The sequence below is a fragment of the Mustela nigripes genome, chromosome 4 (assembly GCF_022355385.1).
Source record: "Mustela nigripes isolate SB6536 chromosome 4, MUSNIG.SB6536, whole genome shotgun sequence".
Taxonomy (NCBI): Eukaryota; Metazoa; Chordata; class Mammalia; order Carnivora; family Mustelidae; genus Mustela; species Mustela nigripes.
Window position 1 is genome coordinate 14,947,405 of NC_081560.1, and position 20,701 is coordinate 14,968,105.

At 34.9% G+C, this 20,701-nt stretch overlaps 1 protein-coding gene across 6 annotated transcripts in view; it reads right to left on the reverse strand.

Annotated features, from left to right (window-relative positions):
* TRIM24 (tripartite motif containing 24) overlaps positions 1 to 20,701 on the reverse strand; it is a 95,533-nt gene that overhangs the window by 34,455 nt on the left and 40,377 nt on the right. For all 6 annotated transcript variants that reach the window (XM_059396332.1, XM_059396333.1, XM_059396331.1 and 3 more), the window contains exons 3-6: positions 16,841 to 16,988; positions 10,330 to 10,462; positions 4,957 to 5,073; positions 1,793 to 1,907 (exon numbers count right to left, since the gene is read on the reverse strand). In XM_059396332.1, the coding sequence (XP_059252315.1) occupies positions 1,793 to 1,907; positions 4,957 to 5,073; positions 10,330 to 10,462; positions 16,841 to 16,988 (513 nt within the window). The remainder of the gene's footprint in view (positions 1 to 1,792; positions 1,908 to 4,956; positions 5,074 to 10,329; positions 10,463 to 16,840; positions 16,989 to 20,701) is intronic.

The following is a 20,701-nucleotide window of genomic DNA, read 5'->3' on the forward strand; positions in this document are numbered from 1 at the left end:
CATTGCCCTTCGCCTGTTCATATGTGCATGTTCTAAAATAAATAAATAAAATCTTAAAAACAAAAAGGAGAGAGTACTGAACTTGGATTATTTTAAAATTCTCTATCCAAAAGTCTTTTAAGGAAAGAGGAAAACAATAGAGTTTTGTACTGATCCTTAAGTTTAAAAATAAAAATTGCTACACTCCAATATGGATTTATATTCTCATTTTTAAAAAATGAACCTAGATCCTGAGCCTAGTCAATTTCAAATTTGGAAAATACACAGGTGCTGAAGTGAATTAAGGGAAAAACTGCAATGACAGTCAATTTTAGTCAAGTTTAGAGATTACTTACTTTTTACAGTGGTCAGAAATAGCCTAAATGTTTCTTTAGAGACATACCAGAAAGAATGTAAGTTTTGTTGACTTTGGGAGAGGTTGTACATTGACAATAAGAAGCCTTAGTTACTTGGGTCTTCTATGGTAACAACTATTTGAGCCAATTTCTGGATTCTTAGGTAAAAGTGGCTCCATTTGTTTAAGAAGGATTCTGTGAACCAGGAGAATGGATATGAGGACCAGAGGCATATTTAAAAGGTGCTATAAAAACTGTAAGTCAATAAAATTGATTATAAATAATGCTGAGGACTAGGTTCTTCATTCCTAGAGATTTGGGATCTGGTTATCTTTTGTTATCTTCAAGTGATTCTTATTTACAGAGAAGTCTGGAAAGAGCCACAGCAATGCATGCACTGCTAATCTCTGAGAAAGCAAATCTAAGTGAGGTCTCATTTTAAGCGGAACTTGGAAAACCTTGTTTAAAATGGTTCTTTAAAGAAAAAAATAATCACAGAACCTTGAAAAAAATAGTTTCTGTAAATAAGGCTGTCTGGACAGAACACTTCTTCACTAAATAAGTATCTGTTTTCAAAAGAACAGCAATTTTAGTCTTTGTTTCCTGTATGTCTGATAAGCCATGGGAATGATCATGCTTTCCCAGGAGGGATAGGACTCCATGGGACAAAGACCTTATAATTTTGTCAACTACAAAATAAAGAGTCTGAACTAAATTATTTCTAGGAGTGGTTTCCCCCCCATCTTCAAACATCAGAATTCTAATTCTCTTCTCATTGTAAATTGCTTGCTTTACTGTGAATTCTTTCTGCACCAATACACTAAAGAATACTAAAATACCATGCAATTAATATTATGTTAATATACCATGGAGAAGTTGTAACCTCATATTATTTGGAGTCAAACACTGACTTTGGATCCTGACCTTCATTAATGTAATAAAGCCCATGAAGACCATAATATCTTTCTTCCCATTGTGAGAAACAACTATCTTAAGTGCCTTGAGCATCCCTCACTACATACTGCTTTTACAGTCAAGACTGTAAAACGTTGAAAGCAGGAGACACGTCCTTTTATCTAATTTCTCATCAGGTTAAATGTTTATGTTTCAAAATGAAATACAGCCTTGTTATCTTTCTAAAAATTTTTGCTCAATTGTACTGCTTCAGGGATCCAAAACTGTCATTTCAATGAATCTAAAATGATTAATCCCTTCAACATTTTACAGAGCTCTTTCTTGAAGAAGCATTGTGCTTTGTGTTACCAAGTACACACTAAGCCATAAACTCTGAGCTACAATGCAGAATCCGGCAAAAGAAAACTCGGGAATGGAGAAGTATTATTGAGTCATAAATGGAAACAATTATATGAAAAAGGCTGGGATTCCAAATTCACAAATACATGAGAAAATACTATATTAAATTGCTATAACATACTGTCCCATTAACAGTAACTTACCTCAAGCTGGTGCAGTAGAGCTTTTCCTTTTTTATTTATTTCTACCATCAATGTAAATATAGCAACTTTAATATCCTGTTCCACCTGCTTTTGATTTTGATTTACTTCAATTATCCTGAAAATTAAATGAAAGGGGGAAAAATCTAAAATCTAAGGCAGAAGATTGTTTTACAATATTTAAAATTGATTTTTTAGTGTGTAATTTAGGCCAAAATGTTTTCAACTCTAAAAAGCTCAGCTGTTTCTAAGGGTCCTTCAGTTTAAATTGACTTTCTTGAAGATGACATAGCAGAAATGTAATTCTTCTGAAAGACACAGTCACTTAATTCAATCTTAAAACCAAAATGTATAAAATTGCAAGAGAATGAACACATTTTAAGAAAATATGGTTTGGAAAGGTCATGATGAAAATCATCCAAGCAAATCAATACTTGGCCTAAAAGGTCAGACAAAAAAATGATTTATAAACAAGAAAACCATGACTCTGAAAGTGTTCGATTATATCTACTATAACTAAGAAGTTAGGAAAGTGTAAATGGGTCACCCCTAGTCATCCGAACAGCTACGCACTCATTATACCTGCACAGAGGCAAAGAGAACAACAGTAGTTTGCTACTTTTAATAACACATTTGTCTTAAAATAAGCAGCTAAATACAACTTTATGTTTCATCAACTACCATGTACAGTTTCTCCTTTGATTAGAGAAAATGGAAAGCTGTTTTCATGGAGATTGAGATAGACAGAAAGAAAATACATAGCATCATACCAGACTATCTTATAGAAGCAGAAAAGAAAAATGGGACACCCACTAAACATTTTGAGATAAATTAAGTTTCATTTCTCCAGTATGCTTCTCTAATAGTTACCCACTGAAACTTAAAACCAATAGGGCATAGATTATACTCTTTTGCAAATTCTTTAAGGTAGTTAACTAGCACCAACATTGGCTAGAAGATTAAGAAACTCAGATCTGGGAAGTGAACAATCCCCTGAAACAAAACAAACCCCAAAAAACTAATTTAAATCCTCATGATGGGGCGCCTGGGTGGCTCAGTGGGTTAAGCCGCTGCCTTCGGCTCAGGTCATGATCTCAGGGTCCTGGGATCGAGTCCCGCATCGGGCTCTCTGCTCAGCAGGGAGCCTGCTTCCCTTCCTCTCTCTCTGCCTGCCTCTCTGCTTACTTGTGATCTCTCTCTGTCAAATGAATAAATAAAATCTTAAAAAAAAAATAAAAATAAAAAAAATAAATCCTCATGATGGTTGAACATGATGAAAAAAGGACAAGCAATGCTGTGTTTGCACATGCATAAAAATGAATTAATACCAAAGTAAGCCATACCCGTAAATGGAATCCTTTTATAATCAGGTAATCTATATAGAGATGAGCAATTAGCACCTAATCCAAGGATTCTTTAAGTCTTAGCACAATTCAAAAACCAAAATCCTTCCATTCAATAATGTATGACTTTGTAAAAACAGCATAAACCACTAATAGAAAGGCAAAAAAGCAGATGTGGAGAATTCACACTACCGGATTTGAAGACTTTCTATAAAAAGCTACAGTCATGAAGAAAGTGGGGGTGTATTGGCAAAAAAGAAAAACACAAGGGAACAGACAGAGTTCAGAAGAAATCTTATACATATGTTGTCAACTGATTTTCTACAAAGGAATCAAAGCAATAATAACAAAATAAAAGAAGTGTAGGAACAAATGAACATCTGTATGTTACAAAAAAGTGAACTTTGGCTTATAGCTCACACCATGTACATGAGAGAGTAAGATAAAAGTCAAGAATACAGTCTGTCAAGGGTGGATCTTTTACACAAAATTAGTTATTTTACACTTGTACCATTTGCCATTTAGAAGCACCCAGAACTCCCTCTCTCTTCAACATTCCATAAATTCCTTTACAAATTTTCAACTACTCAGAAACTTTTAAACCCACCACTTACTCTATTTGGCAAAAATAGTATTATGATTAGAATATGGTAAATGAAACAGTATTTGGTTAACATAGTTGTTATGTGAAAAAGAAAGGTAAAATGAAATGAGAACTGATAAAAATAATAAATACAAAAGATACACAATAGAACTGTTATTATCACAATAAATAAAAATGGGTATAATACTGAAGCACCAAGAAGAGGGTAAATTTAAGAATATCTTTAAAAGAATTAAACCAGGGAATTCCTTGGAAAAAATTTCCACCATAGCCATGATCCAAAATGATAAGTATAACAGATTATGATGATTGGTCTTAAGGAAGATGAGCCACAAAAGACTTTTTCTCTGTGAGTAGCATTCAAATCCCCTGTGAGGACTCTCTTATTCAGGCTCTTTATAAAAAGCATTTCTTGATTTATTTAGATAATGATAGGTTTCTTTTGTACGCAGAACAACAAAAGAAGGGAGATACAGGATTTCACAGGTGTTGTAAAGGTTGTAAATCTGTCAATTTGGGTTCCAAATGTGATAAAAAAAAATGCGGAGGCTAGACCAACTCTTCACATGGTTAGTGATTTAGTCCCCTAATCACCGAATTGTGATATATGAGCCTCTGGACAGTTGAAGAGAAGGACTCCAAAACGTGTAAAGGCTAATATGTAGAAACGATATCAGTATTGTCTCTGATAAGGAACAAAAGGTGTGTGAAACTGGTCAATGATCCCTGTTTCCTGGTGTCCTAAGATCTCCACTTTATTGCAGTTAAAAGTTGACACCCCAGAGAAGGCATCTCAAAGTTTGCCAACACTTAAAAAAGCTATTTGATATATATATATATATATAATCAAGTATTAAAGTATTTAACAATACTGGCAAAAGCAGCTGATTTTGTTTTTAAATCCTGGCATTTCTTCAAAATTTGAAACACTAGATAATTATAAATTATCAATATCTGCCAGATAAATGAGCCATTACTCAATGTAGTTTATTACAGTAACAGTTTTGAAATTTCATGGCTGAAAAGAATGCTTTCCAGCCCAGTTTCCAGAAACCCAAAGTTTCTCGAGAAGTCTTCTAAGCTATGTGTTATTAGAGCCATCTAACAAGCTTACTTGGACCTACTTCACCATGAACTAAGTAAAATGTCTATTCTCAAAGTGAATATACTTAATATCTTATATAAAGATGACTTTAATAACACCACAAATGTAAATTTACCTGTTTTGGATCTGATTTCCTGTGAATTTTATGTATTTTGTTTTTTCCATCAATTTGGTGATTAGTGTATCTATGATCACTTTCTGATTCTGAAAAGCTTCTTCTATAAATTGATATCTGGAAAGACAAGTAAACAAGCCAATTATTTCAAGCTAATGTATCTAAAATGAGGAAAAGCTACCACACAGAAGCTATTTAAGATTATAAAAGACATAGTAACAATAATCTTTAAAAACAAAAACAAAAAAACACAACAAACCTCTAAATGTCCCTAGAAGGGAGGTTTTTCATGCTTTCAAAGTTTTCCCTAAGAAAAAGGGAGTTGTTACAGATATTAGTCATGGATACTCTTAAATTACTTTGGAAACTTGAAGATACACATCTACCATTCATAGTTTTAGCGTCTTAGACAGTTCAGTTGGCTGACCTGGCAAAAAGTAATCACAGATATTTAAGTAGATTTATTTACTATTTTGCATTTTTACAATTATAAGAGTTTGATACTATAAACATAAAGATCACTTTTAAACATTAAGTAGTCATGCCACAGAGGGCACAAATATATGCCTTTGGGAAAAATGGAAGAATAAGAAACACTCTTGATGTTATGCCTTGTATGCAATAATGCTTTAACCAACACACAATACAGCACTTAAAAAATTTAACTTGGAAGTCGAGGTGAGAGCCTCTGACAAACTATGCAGATAACTCAAGAGTAGCTCCAGGGAAACAGTAATATAGAAGATTACCAGTTTTACTAATTTTTCATAAGATGCATAAAATACAGTATTTTACATAGTATGATTTAAAAGTGCAAGCACACTTAAATCAGTATTATACACAGCGTTGCCAGCACTAGAAAAAAAGGGGAACATAGTTAATAATTGTTGGATTTCCTTCATACATAATGCACTCTTTGGGACCCTGGTCAGTGTAATGTTAAATAAAATGGTCAAAATGGTAATTGTTATCTTGTTCCTAAATTCAATCTAAAAATTTCCAATATTCTAGTTCTTTTAGTAGATAATTTTTACCAGATATAGGAAATTTCCTTTATTCCTCATTTGCTAAGATCTTCTATCACAGGTGTGTGTGTGTGTATTTACAGAATGTTTCTTCTGTCTCCTGAAATCATCATGTATTTTTCCCTTTATTCTCTTGATATGAATTACACGGAAGATTTTCAAATGTTAAATGAACTGTACCCCTAGAACAAAGCCAACTTGGTTGCAGTTATATTGCCCGAAACGCACAGTATTATTGGATTTGGTTTCCTACTTCATTTCTTAGAATTTTCACATTCATTTCATGGGTTAGACTAGTCTGTCATTTTCTATTTTTATTCCCCATAAAACAAGTCGGAGAGAATTCATTCTTTCATCGTTCTCTGCAAGGTTGTATGTACTTAAAGGTGTTATTTTTTACCACACCTATGTTGCTGATACATCAGTTAAATCATATGGGTCTGTAGTTTTGTGAGAAAGTTAAAAATTATGGATTTACATTAAAGGGCTATTCTGATTTTCTAGCTTATCGTGTGCTAGTTTGGTAAGTTGTATTTTCTAAGAATTATCCTCTTTCAGGTTAAAATTTTTGTATCTATTGACAGATATCCTTTTCATAATTTTAAATGTCTTTAGAGATGTATTGATGCCCCCCTTTTCTCCTGGCATCCATCAGGTGGGTCTGTTCTCAGTCACTTGTAAAGGAATTTGTCAATTTACTAGTCTTCAGAATGATCGGATTTTTGACTTTGCTTCATTAATGCCTGCCCTTATCATGTCCTTTTCTCCACTTACTTTAGGTTTAATATACTCTTTCTAATTTGAGATAAATGTTTAGTTTTTATCCTTACTATCTACTTTTACTTTTTATCCTTACTATCTACTATATATATTTCATGATACATATTTACCTTTCATCATGGCCTTAACAATATATTTAGGATATTATTTCCATTATCATTCAGATAAAAATACTTTCTGATATCCACTGGGATTTCTTCTTTGCTGCTTTATGTAGATTTATTTCTAATTGCCTATTTTGAAATAATTTCCAAGTCAAATCTACAATGGTACAGAGATCTATACCTTTACATAGCTTGGTTTTTCAAATATTGATTCATAGCTATTTAACACTTTAATAATCAGTATGCATTTCCTAAACACATAGTATTATTATTCAATCACAGTATAATAAAGAAAATGGACACTGAGATAATACTCTCACCTACTCTACACATCATATTCTAGTTACATCATTTGTTTCAGTCATGTTCTCTCGATCACTTTTTCTCTTCTAGTCTAGGTTGCAGTATGGGATCACTCATTGCTACATTTAGCTTTCATTATGAATTTCATTTCTTCATTTTCAAGTTTTTGAAGAATTGTCTCATCTATTCTTACCTTCTAGATTTAACTGTATTGAGTTTATGCAAGACTTTGTATGATTTTAACCCTCTGAAATTTAAGACTGCCTTGACATTTAGTCAATTAAATTTTTTTTTTTTTTTGCTCTTTGAAAAGAGTATGTATTATTAGGTGCAGTGTTCCTAATGTTCAGTCTTTGCTAATTAGATTATTTGAATCTTACTGAAATATCCTGATTTTTAATCTGTTTTGTAAATTACTGAAAAAAGTATGTTAAAATTTCCCACTATATGGATTTGTCTTTTTTAAGTTCTGTCATTTTTGTTATATATTTTAAGCCTAAGGGCACATATATATTTAGAATTGTTATATCTTTTAAATGAAGACAGCCTTCTATTGTATAACGTATCCCTCTTTATCTCAAACAAGGCACTGTGATATAACAGCATGCCTCTGGTTAGTGTTTGTGTAGCACATCTTTTCCCATTATTCTTTCCATATACTTAGGTTTTAGTTGTTCTTCTTATAAAAAGCAAATAGCAGATTTTCTATTCTCTTTCTTATCCAGGGTGAAATCTTTTAATTTGGAACATTTTATCCATTTACACTTATTATAGTTACAAATACACTTATAGATTTACCAACTTACCAAGACCTTATTCAAGCCCATCCGTTGTCTTTTTTGGGCTGTGTTTAGATGGATTAATTATTCCACTTCCCCTCTCTGTTAACTCTGATAATCATAGACACTTTCACTATTCTTTTAGTGATTACTCTAAACATAACAAAATATAGCTCTGGACTTACCATCTAAAATTAATTTGTACTTTTTTACCCTCTTGAATCCTAGAACACGAACTCCATATCCTAACACGTCTGTTGTATAATACACACACACGACACACACCAGTAAGACCTATTTGTTTCATAAGTCAACATTTACTTAGATTTACTCATATGCACCTTTTTAACTGCTCTTCTTTCCACCATGCATTAACAACCATTTCTCTTTTGCCTAAGGTATATTTTAATGAGGGTTTACTGGGGATATATTATTCTAGTTTATTTTGTCTGAAAACATCTTTCATTAATCTTCATTTAAAAAATTTTTCACCAAGTATAAATTATTTTCTTTTTGTACTTTAAAAATATTTCTTTTGATCCTGCTGGGGATTTATGGGGCTTCCTAAATATGGGCTAGACATCTTTCTTCAGTATTACCATATTCTAAGCCATTATATTCTGTCCTTACATGTTGCTTCCTTCCCATTCCCTCTCTCTTTTCTCCTTCTTGGGCCCCAGTTACACCCTGGTTTACTTCTACTTCCCACCCTTCTGTTTACCAGGCTTCATTCTGGCTATTTTCTTACTTTTCTTTTAGTCCATTAATACTCATTTCCCGCATGCCAAATCTGTTCTAGCCACTAATGAGTTAATTTGTTACGGTAATTTTCAGTTCTCATTCTTTTTTATAGTTTTCAGTTCTCTACTCAAATTTTCTATTTTTGTCTCTTATCTTTAATATGTAAAGATGTGGCCCTAGGCGTCTTTTTATATTATTTGTTGTATCTGCTAGGTTTTGTTCACATTGTTTAATCTTCTAGAATACTTGATTACTTCTAATTATGTGTTGGATCATTTTGCAAAATTCATTACTGAATAAATTTAAGGCAGAAGATGATGTTTTCTCTCTTCAGGAAGGATTTATGCCTTGGGGCACCAGCAGTATGATTTCCATTTACTCTGTCTTTGGGTACTGAAAAAATTTGATGCTAAGGCTTCAGTCCCACTCAGGAACTCTTTGTAGCTAGTTTGTCTTTACTGTAATAGTGTAGACTTTCAGGATTCCAAATCAAGGCAAGGTGAAGCCTTCAACCCCTGTAACCCCTGAACTCCAATTTCTATCTTCCCAGCCCTGTGGCCTAGCAGAAGTTTTCCCCAATCTGGTAAATGCCTCAATGGGGAAAAAAACTCCTATCATAACTCTGTCCCCATTCCAACCCCATCTAGTAATTCTTTACTAATAAGATCTAAAATTTTTTATTAATGACTCCTGTAGTTTCTCCAGGTTTTCTAGTTATCCTCACTGATATTGTTTGGTCTAAATTGCCTAGTCTGCCATTACTGGAACTCTAGGTGAATTTTTTTTTCTTTTTTTTCTTTTTTTTTAGTTTTTATTTAAATTCCAGTTAGTTACCATACAGTAAAATAGTATTAGTTTCAGGTGTACAATTTAGTGATTCAACACTTACATACAACACCCAGTGCTCATCACAAGTGCCCACCTTAATCCCCATCACCTATTTAATCCATCCCTCCCCCTACTCTCTGATAACCATCAGTTTGTGAGACTAGACTATTTTAAGCAATTTTATTTGTATCAATCAGAATCCTACTATTTTAAATAAATCAGTGGTTGCTAACTCAATTGCCTATGGGAAGTCAGATTTAAAAGTAAGCTTCAGTAGGAATCATGATGAATTGGGAAAGGCATGCCTCATTCTACAGAACACGAAAATGAATTTCATCCGAATGCTGACATGCAAGGGGCCCACAGCCATAACAGATTTCATTTTCTCAAAACCCCAAAGATCTAATTTTTTTTTTCTTAATCTAAAATCTCCTCATTTTACACACAACAATTTGGCAACAAATTCCATTTATTTTCACATAGTGTGTAGGCCAGTGGTTCTCAACTCAGGGTGATTTTGTTCTGTAGGGCATCTGGCAACATCTGGAGACATTTTTGTTTGTTACATGGGGAGGATATTACTGGGATCTAGTGAATACAGGTCAAAGATACAGCCAAACACCATACAATGCAGCAGAAATGCCCCCCCACAACAACTATTAATAGTGCCCAAGTTGAAAAATCCTGGAACAAGCCAACATACGGCCGGCCAAACAAAACTTTGCTAACTGTCATTTGGCTGGGGCGCCAGCAGTCCTCTATTCCTCATAAAGTTTATTACATATGTAAATATATAATTAAAGATGCCAGTACCTATGCTCTTTATGCTCTAATAACTGGCAGTCCCGGCATGTCAATTTATCACATGTTTCACAGTAAAGCTTCAGCTGCTCCTTCTTATGAAAAGGACAAAACACTGGTCGCTGACTGGTCACTCCAACTGCCTCTGTAGAAACAATGGGATGAAAATTAATGTAATTGAATACTATATAATTATTAGATTATTCATTTAAATTTGAACCCATTAAGATATAAAAGAGGGCACCTGGGTGGCTCAGTGGGTTAAGCCTTTGCCTTTGGCTCAGGTCACGATCTCAGGGTCCTGGAATCAAGCCCCGCATCAGGCTCTCTGCTCAGTGGGGAGCCTGCTTCTGCCTCTCTCTCTACCTGCCTCTCTGCCTACTTGTGATCTCTCTCTCAAATAAATAAATAAAATCTTTAAAAAAAAAAAAAAAGATACAAAAGAGCCATAACAGTTTCTGACACCATCACTACTACTAGTCTTTATATATATTAAAATAGCATTGTCTGGTGACAGATGGCAGCTACGCCTGTGGTGAGCACAACATATTATACAGACTTGTCACATCACTATGTTGTACACCTGAAACTTATGTAACATTATGTCAACTATACTTCAATTAAGAAAAGAAAAGAAGAAATAAAAATTAACTATTCCTAGCATTTTAGAAGGAAAAAATAAATATGCTTTTCTTTCCAGAAATCCAAATTAACTCAAGAGAAAAACAAAGTATGTAGTTAAAAATATGCTTAATGGAATTTAAAAGTCTTTAAGAAAATAGCCCAGGTAAGTGAGTGTGAACCAACTGGATGTTTTCTACTCCAAATATGGGAGGAAACAGTTTTAAATGGAGCTCAGAGAATCTAATAAAATGTATAAACTGTGATGAAAAAGTTGTTTTCCTACTTTTGTAAAAATCCTTACAGAGGGTACCCATAAATAATTAGCTTATACTATGTACTATAGTCCTCCATGGAACTTCTTTTTAATTTTCTTTCTTTCTTAAGAGACAGCACACAAGTGGTGGTGGGAAGAAAGGGAGAGAAAGAATCTCAAGCAGGCTCCATGCCCAACATGGAGCAGGATAGGGAGCTGAGTCTCACGACACTGAGACCACAACCCAAGCTGAAATCAAGAGTCCATGATTAACTAACTAAGACACCCAAGCACCCCAGCCATTTGACTAACTTCTTAATGGTTACCCAGAGTGACAGTAAAATTGAGCAACGCTTATGTTATAATGTTAAAGTTAAAAAAATCACAATACAAATGATTGCTTCAACAGTAAATATCAGTTATTTCACTAATCAAAGGAAAAACCCAAACATTTCAGAAATAATTCCACATTCCAGCAATAACCACTATTAATAACCTGGTATGTTTTCTTCTGGTTGTTTTTCTACATATATAACTATATACATTAGTAGGTACTTTGTTTTATAAAATTTTAAAAAATGCTATTACACACACTGTCTTGTAAGATCTATTCACTTAACTCTTAAATACCTTTCTTATTTTATTTTAGTTTGAGAGCGTACTGGTGTAAGGGCTCACACATACGAGCAGGAGGAATGGCAGAGAGAGAGAGAGAGAGAATCTCAAGACCATCCGCGCTGAGTGTGGAGCCGGACATGGGGCTCAATCTCATCACCCTGAGATCATGACCCAAGCCCCCAAATCAAGAGTCGGATGCTTCACTGAATGAGCCACCCAGGCACTCCTCTTAGAAACCTTTCAGTGAGTAAACAGATCAACTTATTTATTAACTGCATAGTATTTCATCAAATGAATACAACCTCTGCTGTGAACATTTGAAGATTTCTCATTTTTCAATATTGTATGATAATGCTAAAATAAACATATGAAATTTGTAAGTCATTGAATGTTTACACAGATAAATTCCAAGTAGCAGAACTGTTGGGTCAAAAAGTGATTTATACAAACGTAAGTACATTATCTTCCAAAAAATTATACCAATTCATACTCTTATGAGTGTAGAGTGGCTGTTACCTACTTTACTAAGTGTTTTGTCAGTATTTTTAATCTTCGCCAATCTCGTAGGGGGAAAAAAAAAGATTTCACCATCTTTGGACATATTTCTTTAATAATTGAGATAGAACAACTTTTCACATTCATTAATCATTTGTATTTCTTTTAGGAATTGTCTGTTCATGTGGCCCCTGGGTGGCTCAGCTGTTAAACATCTGCCTTCAGCTCAGGTCATGATCCCAGGGTCCTGCGATTGAGCCCTGCATCAGGCTCCCTGCTTCTCCATCTCCCACTCCCTCTGTTGTGTCCCCTCTCTCACTTTGTCTGTCTGTCAAATAAGTAAATAAAATCTTAAAAAAAAAAAAAAAAAGAATGGTCTGTTCATAACTCTACAACTTTTCCATCCAACTGTCTTTCTTACCAATTTGTAGACACATTTGATATATTGCTTGCCAAAGACTTTACAAATATTTTCTCCAGTCTGACTTGGTTTATGGTATTTTTCCAATAGATCCTTGAAACATTTTATAGAAAAATTAATTTTTTAGTTTTAGAGAACTGCTTCTAGAAAGGCTTCTTCCTAATTATAAGTGTTAACTTTCTTTCTCTTATAGTGAAATTTTATGGTTTCTTTTTTTAATATAAATTTTATATTTATCTGACATTTCATATACAATTGACCTTGAACAACATGGGTTTTAAGTGCATGGGTCCACTTATACATGGTTTCTTTTTGACAAACACAGTATGGTTACTATAAATGTATTTTCTCTTCTTCATGGTTTTCTTAACATTTTCTTTTCTCTAGCTTACTTTGTAAGAACACTGTATGCAATACACACACGCACACACACACAACCACACACACTTCTTACAAAATGTGTTTTGGGGCAACTGAATGGCTCAGCTGATTAAGCATCTGACTTCAAATCAGCTCACGATCTCAGAGCCCTGAGTTAAGCTCCCTGCTGAGCAGAGAGTCTGCTGGTCTCTCTGCCTCCTCCACACGTGTGCACGCCTGCACGTGTATGTGTACTCACACTCCCCCTCCCAAACAAATCAGTAAAAATTTTTAAAGAAATGTATTAATTGACTGTTATCAGTAAGGTTTCTAGTCAATAGTAGGCTACTAGTAGTAAAGTTTTGGGGAGTCAAAGGTTTATGTGATTTTCGACTACACAGGGGTTAGCACCCCTAAGTGTCTCATGCTGTTCAAGATCAGTTGTACTATCAAGATTTACAAAACCTTGCATGTGTGTCGGCACATAGAATGAGTTCACAGACTCACATTTTCTGATAATAAAACTACAAAGTTGAAACGGGAAACAAAAATATCCAAGCAATGGGAACATTTTCTTTTTCCTTTCAATGAATTCTTGGGTTCATAATAACCACACTGTTAAGCAACTTGGCTTTCTGCATTTAATATACATCATGGCCTTCTTTCCATATCATTAGATTTATAACCTACCAAAGTGGAAAATAACAAATGCAAAAATTCATAAATCTTCAATTGCATGGTAATCATAAATGCAGAATACTTAGTTTTTTGTTTTTGTTTTTTTAAATTAAGTAGGTTCCACACCCAATGTGGGGCTTGAACTCACCATCCTGAGATCAAGAGCTGCATGCTCTACCCATTGAACCAGACAGGTGCCCCCCTACACGCAGAATATTAAAAAAAATAGTAAAATAGTAAATCTAAGTGACAGATTATATCAAGCTTTAAACACTTACAACTCTACAAAAGATAAAAATAAATTATCAAGTATTTATGTCAAAGAAGTTAGTAATAGAACTTTAAAATAAAATAAGGGTAAGAATTAAAAATTCTTGGGAGAGAATTTTGGGAGAATTAAAAATAACGAACTAAAAATATATAAAGGATATTCAGATAAATTTCAAAGCTTCTTCTGTGAAGAAAAACAAGAGAATAACCTACTATCTAGTCCCATCAAAATCCAGGCAAAAATGCTTAAAATTCTTATGAAAGGAGGAAAATAATTAGAGAAAATTAGCAATATGGTAAAAGATTATTAAAAGCACAACACATCAAGACCAAATGCAATTAATTCTAGCAATGCAACAAAAATGGCTCCGTATCAGTAATGTGAATATCCTCACAGCTCCCCTGTACCCTTCTCCTTGGTGTGCATGTCATCTGGGCATCATGGTAGATAGAGTGACCATACATCTTTAGTTGGCTTAGGACATTCTGGGTTTGTGTCCACTCTTCAACAGTAACTATAGAGCTTTTGGTTTAGGGAATTAGAACATCATAAGCCCCCTTTAAGGACTTCGTTGACTTATCAAAGAATTTAGATCCTAACTCAGTCATCTTCCTAGTCTTCAGTGTCACCATCACTCTGGATGATTCAGAAATCCACATAAAAACAAGTCTCTCAGACTTTCTCATCTCCAGAGACCTAGACTCCATTTTAGCTCCTCACATCATGGTCCCACCCTAGACTTTTGATTGTCCGTAACTATGCCATTTCTATAATCATAAATTCAAACATCCACTCTAGTAACTTCTACTTCCTAACCTTCCAATTCTTAACTACTCTCAATGTAACTCAAGGATCTCTAGGTTCCTAATAATTCTTTCACTCTATCAACTGACACTATCAACTTCATTTCCTTTATACAGTTAAAAAAAAATCCTTCATTTTAGTAAATGGTATTGTTTGTACCTTTTACTCTACTGAACTTCTGCAAGGTGTATGCAGCTAAACCCAAACCCTAAGTAAGATAAATTCTTCTCTATACCCACATGCACACTGCTGAGGCCCAATGGAGAAGTTTTCTTTTTATTTATTTGTTTAAAGTTTTTATTTATCTATTCCTGTCAGACAGAGAAAGAGGCAGAGGGAGAAGCAGGCTCCCCATGAAGCAGGAAGTCAGATGCGGGACTTGATCCCAGGGCCCTGGGAATCACAACTTGAACAAACAGCAGATGCTGAACCAATTGAGCCACCCAGATGCGCAGGATGGAGGTAGTTTTAAGGCCTATACATCAAATGTAACCTGGATGCTACCAAACAATCTGTTTCTGAAGCTGGAGCTCTCTTTTACCAGAGTTATTTCAAGTATCCCACACATTCCTGACCTTTTTCATCCTATTTCCTCTGCTTTACTTTTCAATAGATGACTGAATTCACAAAAAAGAGAAGTCTTTCTAGCACTATTCAATTTATCTGAATCTCTACCTGGTGTCTTCTTTTTTGTCTTTTCCCCATTAGTGTCCTCAGAAATTATATCCCCTTTTCCTGTGTCACCAGACTCCTAGCCTTATATTATTCCTCCTCCTCCTGAATCTTACTCTCTAGCTACACTCAACTGTCTCCTTCTGGAAATCTGGGCATGTATTTCAGTTTCCCCCACCCTTCTTCCTGTGATGAACTTCTTTTCCTCCTTCAAGCCCCAGATTTGGCCTCCAACCTAAATCCCCAATGAGTTTGGTGCTTCTTTCATGTGCTCCTATAGAACTTAGGAGGCCAAACCATGATTGCTAATTTGTTTGTAGCCTTCATCATACTTATAGCTTCTGTGGGGCAGAACTGTTTGATTCACTCTAATGCTTAGCAAAGTTCCTGGAATATTGAATAGATATACAAACACTGGTTGACCTGAATTAAAACCAATAAAGTAATTTTTAAACAAAAATATACAAATAAGCCATAAAAACAAATGGAAGTCTGATAAATATTACAACATGAATAAACCCTGACAATACTGTGGTAAGTGAAACAAGCCAGACACGAAAGGACAAAGCTATATGATTCCACTTGCAAAAATGAGCAAAGTCATAAAGACACATGGTAGATCAGAAGTTCACAGGGGCAGAGGAAAGAGGGGAATAAGCATTATTACTTATTAGGTTTGGTTTCATTCTGTGATAATGAAAAAGCTTTGAAAACACACAGTGGTGATGACTGCATAGCATTGTGAATGCCATTAATGCACCTTAATGAGTGGTACACTTAAAAATGGTTTAAATGGCAAGTTTTTAAGTTGCTTGCATTTTACTACAATATTTTACTACAATAAAAGAATACATTAGTAAACTTCACATTATAAGCAATACCATAAAAACAGAAACCGTATATTACATAAAAAGCAGAGCTTCTTTAGTTATCTACATATCAAATATCATGAACCAGGTTTACCACAACAATATCAGAGGGGAAAGAGTTATAAAACTTTGGTTAAGCCCACCTCTTGTCACCTTAGAATCAAGACAAGTGAAGTTTAAAAAGCATTTTTTTTTCATTTGCTATACATTTACACCAAATTCAAGCATTTCCAGAAGAGGGGGTTGGGAGTATGAATGTAAGGCAGAAAGATTCTCTATCTATTCATATTTAACAATATTTTTAAGTCTCCAAAGTTCAGTTACAATACAGACCTCCTTGTACTAAAAAAACAAGAGTGTATTTAATGCTTACAATTGTATCAAAACAAAGTCAGTAGAAGAAGAGAAAGAAGAGTGGGATGGAAAGAGACAAAAAGAGATTAAAACCAATTTAGTACCTGGAGATACCTCCTCCTTCTGTCTCACAGTGTGGTCTTTCGTGAACTTCACTCTTTGATGAGCTCGGATGCAGGTCTTGCAGAGCCACTCAACACATTCTACACAAAACCCATTAGCTTCTGCATTGTCCTCACAGCTTGTACACACCTATAAGAGAAATAAGTCACATTAAGTTTTAAGAAAAAGGAAAAGGTGGTCAATTAATCATATAAAAATGATATACAAATCATACTTGCTCTATCACAGTTATCTTAACAGTTTGTATAAATTTAAACTGACATGTTTTAAATTATAAGCATATGAAATGGAAATATGGCATTGTCCTTCACTCAATGGATCAAATACTCCAGACACAATGCTAAGTGCTGAGGATTAACAATGTGGAAAAGCAAATGTGGTTCCTGCTCTTATGATACCAGGAGTCTCACAGATGGGAGTGTGGGTTCATATCCCCATTCCACACTTACTAGCTGGGTAGTCTTGGTCAGGTTACTTAGAATGCTCATCTTTAAAGTGCGGTTAGTAACAGATTTTGTTGAGTAGTGCTGAGATGAAATGTGAGGCACACAAACATTAGTGGAAGAATTACACCAATACGTAATTACAAACTGAGAAATGCTATAAGGGAAAAGTATGAGAAGCTATAAAAGTGCATGATAGGGGAAACTGATCTCATTTTAATGGGGCTGGAGTGTTGGAGAAAGCAGAGATTACCCAGGCAAGGCTTTCTCTAAGGAGGTCATATTAATACTAAGATATGAAAGTTGAGTCATCAATTACTGATGAAAAGACTTCTAGGCAGAGAGAACACCATGTACAAAAGCCTCTGGCAAGAAGAGTACAGCAGGTTCAAAGAACTGACAGAAAGTATGACTGAAGTGCAGAGATCAAGGAAAGACTGGCAAGAGAAGCAGCTAGGGACAAGGCTGGCAGAGGGGCCGGATCAAGCACGATCACATGGCCATTTGGGTCCTTGTCTGAAGAAGTCTTCTAAAAGCTTTTTAGTAAGTGACATGGCCATACTTGCAGTTTTAAAAAATCACTGTCACTGTAATATAGAGAACAGATTATAAAAGGGGCAAGTACTTTCTGCGGAGACAAGAGGTTTTTTCCAGTGGTTTAGGTGGAAATGGGAATGAATGAGGAAGACTGATGGTAAAACTGGTTCAGAGGATGCCCTGGATATGGGGGGTGAAGGAGGGACAGCTCCTCTGTTGCCAGTGTGTGTAACTGTGCAGAGGGTGGCACTCTTCTCTGAGAAAAGATATTAAAGTTACATGTAAGCAGTCCTCATGTTATCTTCCGTAGCTTGGGGGGGGGGGTCCCCCTCAGTTAGCACTTTATGGTAGCCAAATTCCAAATACCTAGATAACATTTTCATTAATTCAAACACTGCCTTTTCTCAGCTCTTATCAGCTAACGTTTCTAACATTATTGACTCCTACTTCCTACTTCTGATTCCTTGATACCTCCAGATCCTCTTATCTCCCTGATTGCCCTCCGGATACCAACCCCACCTTCCTCCTCCAATTCTGTACATTTTTGCTAGATCTGGGGATTGTCTTGTCCATACTCCCTTAGCTTCAACTATCTTGTCTTTAAGGATATCACCTAAAATTTAATCTCCACACTATGCTACAAGAAAGAATACAGTATCTATAGTATATGAGGTAAAATGAAAAAGGAAAAGTGGACAAGCGTATCATGCTACTGCTCTTCTAAGAAAGATGGAGATAGGTGAAATAACATTTGCTAATATTTCTTAAATAATATAAAATTACTTAAAATTATATGTAAAATATTTTAAATGAAAGAATAAAGGAAAATAAATAGTTACCTATAGGGTAGAGAAGAAATAAGGTATAAGGGTAGATTAAACAGCAAAAGAAGTTCGAGTTCTCTCAACACACTGTGTTTTATGGATTTTACTTTAGAACTATAGGAATGTTTTATATGTAGTCCTACAAATTTAAATTAAAAAAGTTAAATCCCTAAAAACCAAAAGCAAGTGAAACAAATGAATATGCCTATCAAGTGGGTGGCTTAACTTCAAAGAATTATTTATTTCAAGTAACTTCGAAATATTACAGTCTATGTTAACTGGAATTTATATAAAAACTTGGAAAAAATTATGATTTGATTCACTATCTCCAGTACATACATGCAGTGATTACTGTCTTCCTTGCTTTCTATTTTGACAGAAACAGCACTATAATTTCTACTTTCAGTCCCAACTCTATTCTTCCTTACTCTGACTCTGCAAACCGTATTTATGCTTTATGACCTGGTTCCACATTAGATTCTAACAACAGATGGTGCTGGGGGGAGACTGCAATGCCAGAGGGAAGAAGGTACTTCATCTTAGTTGTCTTGCTATCTGCTTGCATTTTCTGTGAACATCATGCCAATCAATGCTACTTCACCCTGGGAGCAGCACTTAGCTCTAGTTTGCAGTTTTTCCAATCCTCATGGAATCAGCTTTGGAGATAATGACACCACAGGCCTACTCCCGCTCCTCCTAGGTCTGCAATCCCAAGGCCAAACACTCAGACACCAATATGGGACAAACAGCACTGCTTCTCTTCAGATGTTTGAGCTGATGTTCCACAAGACCCTTCCTCTAACTTTGTCTAATTTCAACCTTTTCTCTTTGTTCTCTGAGCTGCATCTTTATAGTTGCCATATGATACTTTAAGTATTTTTTTACTTATCCTTTCAGTAAACAAGTTTATATCTAGTTAATTCTTAAGAATTAAGATGGCTCCTGATTATACCAAAACTGATGATATACCCTATAACGTAATTATATATATTTGGAGAAAATAAATAATTATGTCAATGTAATTACGAACTAAAATTTCCAATGTCAGACAAGTGAGATAAACATAAAATTTAAAAAGATCTACAAATCTAAATTGGACTTATAAATATCAATATATACTTGTGGTGTATTTGCTTTTTCCTTCCTAGACAGTTGCTGCTTGTATATTATCAACAATTAGGCACCCATTACCTCATACAGAAGCATATTTTAACTTTGGAGAGTGCACTATTGAGCCAAATGAAATCTACTTCTCTTCTTAAAGTCTTCTAGCTACTGGAATCTTAGAGATAGATGTTACATCCTCCCTCAGTAACTTCTCATGAGCATCCAGTCAGGCTTTCAGTTTGCTTAGGGGTGGAACACAGCCACATTTAATAATCACAGATTTGATCCTCTCTGCTGAATTTGAATTTTCAGCAGATCCACAACTCTCCTGATAACTGAGCGGGTTATCAGTCTTCTTCGGTGCTATTCAAATGACAGGGCAGGGAAGGGAAGGGAAAAGGGGAGCCTTCTGTGATCCTCAGCAGGGTCAAGATAGAGCCTCAAAGACTTGCTGCACTGGAGATGATCCTGGTCATCTTACGGGATGGCCCAGAAGGCACGGCTACAACCCTAATTTCTCACATACTCTGTAGCATACCAGGTCAAGTTATCTGTTTGGTGGAAATATAACAGGAACAAAACATGACAGTTAGACATTTGGTATCCTACAGATCAAATATCTATATACTGAATTTTTTTTACGCTATCATCTGGTGGTTCTGTCACGAGGGGGATGCAGTTTCAGGGTTCTTTTGATGTAGAGAATAGCCATTTGCTGCCAGAGGTTTTGGGATCATTTCTCACATTTTTTGCTCCAGAAATTTGTTCACTTGGTAAACACATTTTGACCATTAATACTAAACTTGGTTGCTTTTCTGTTACAAATCTGCACCCATTATTTTTCTAAAATCCTAGCCTTCTTAAAAACACTAGTTTCCTTACTAAGGTTAATAGTTTTCTATCACTTGTATTCTGTTTATCCCTTTCCCTG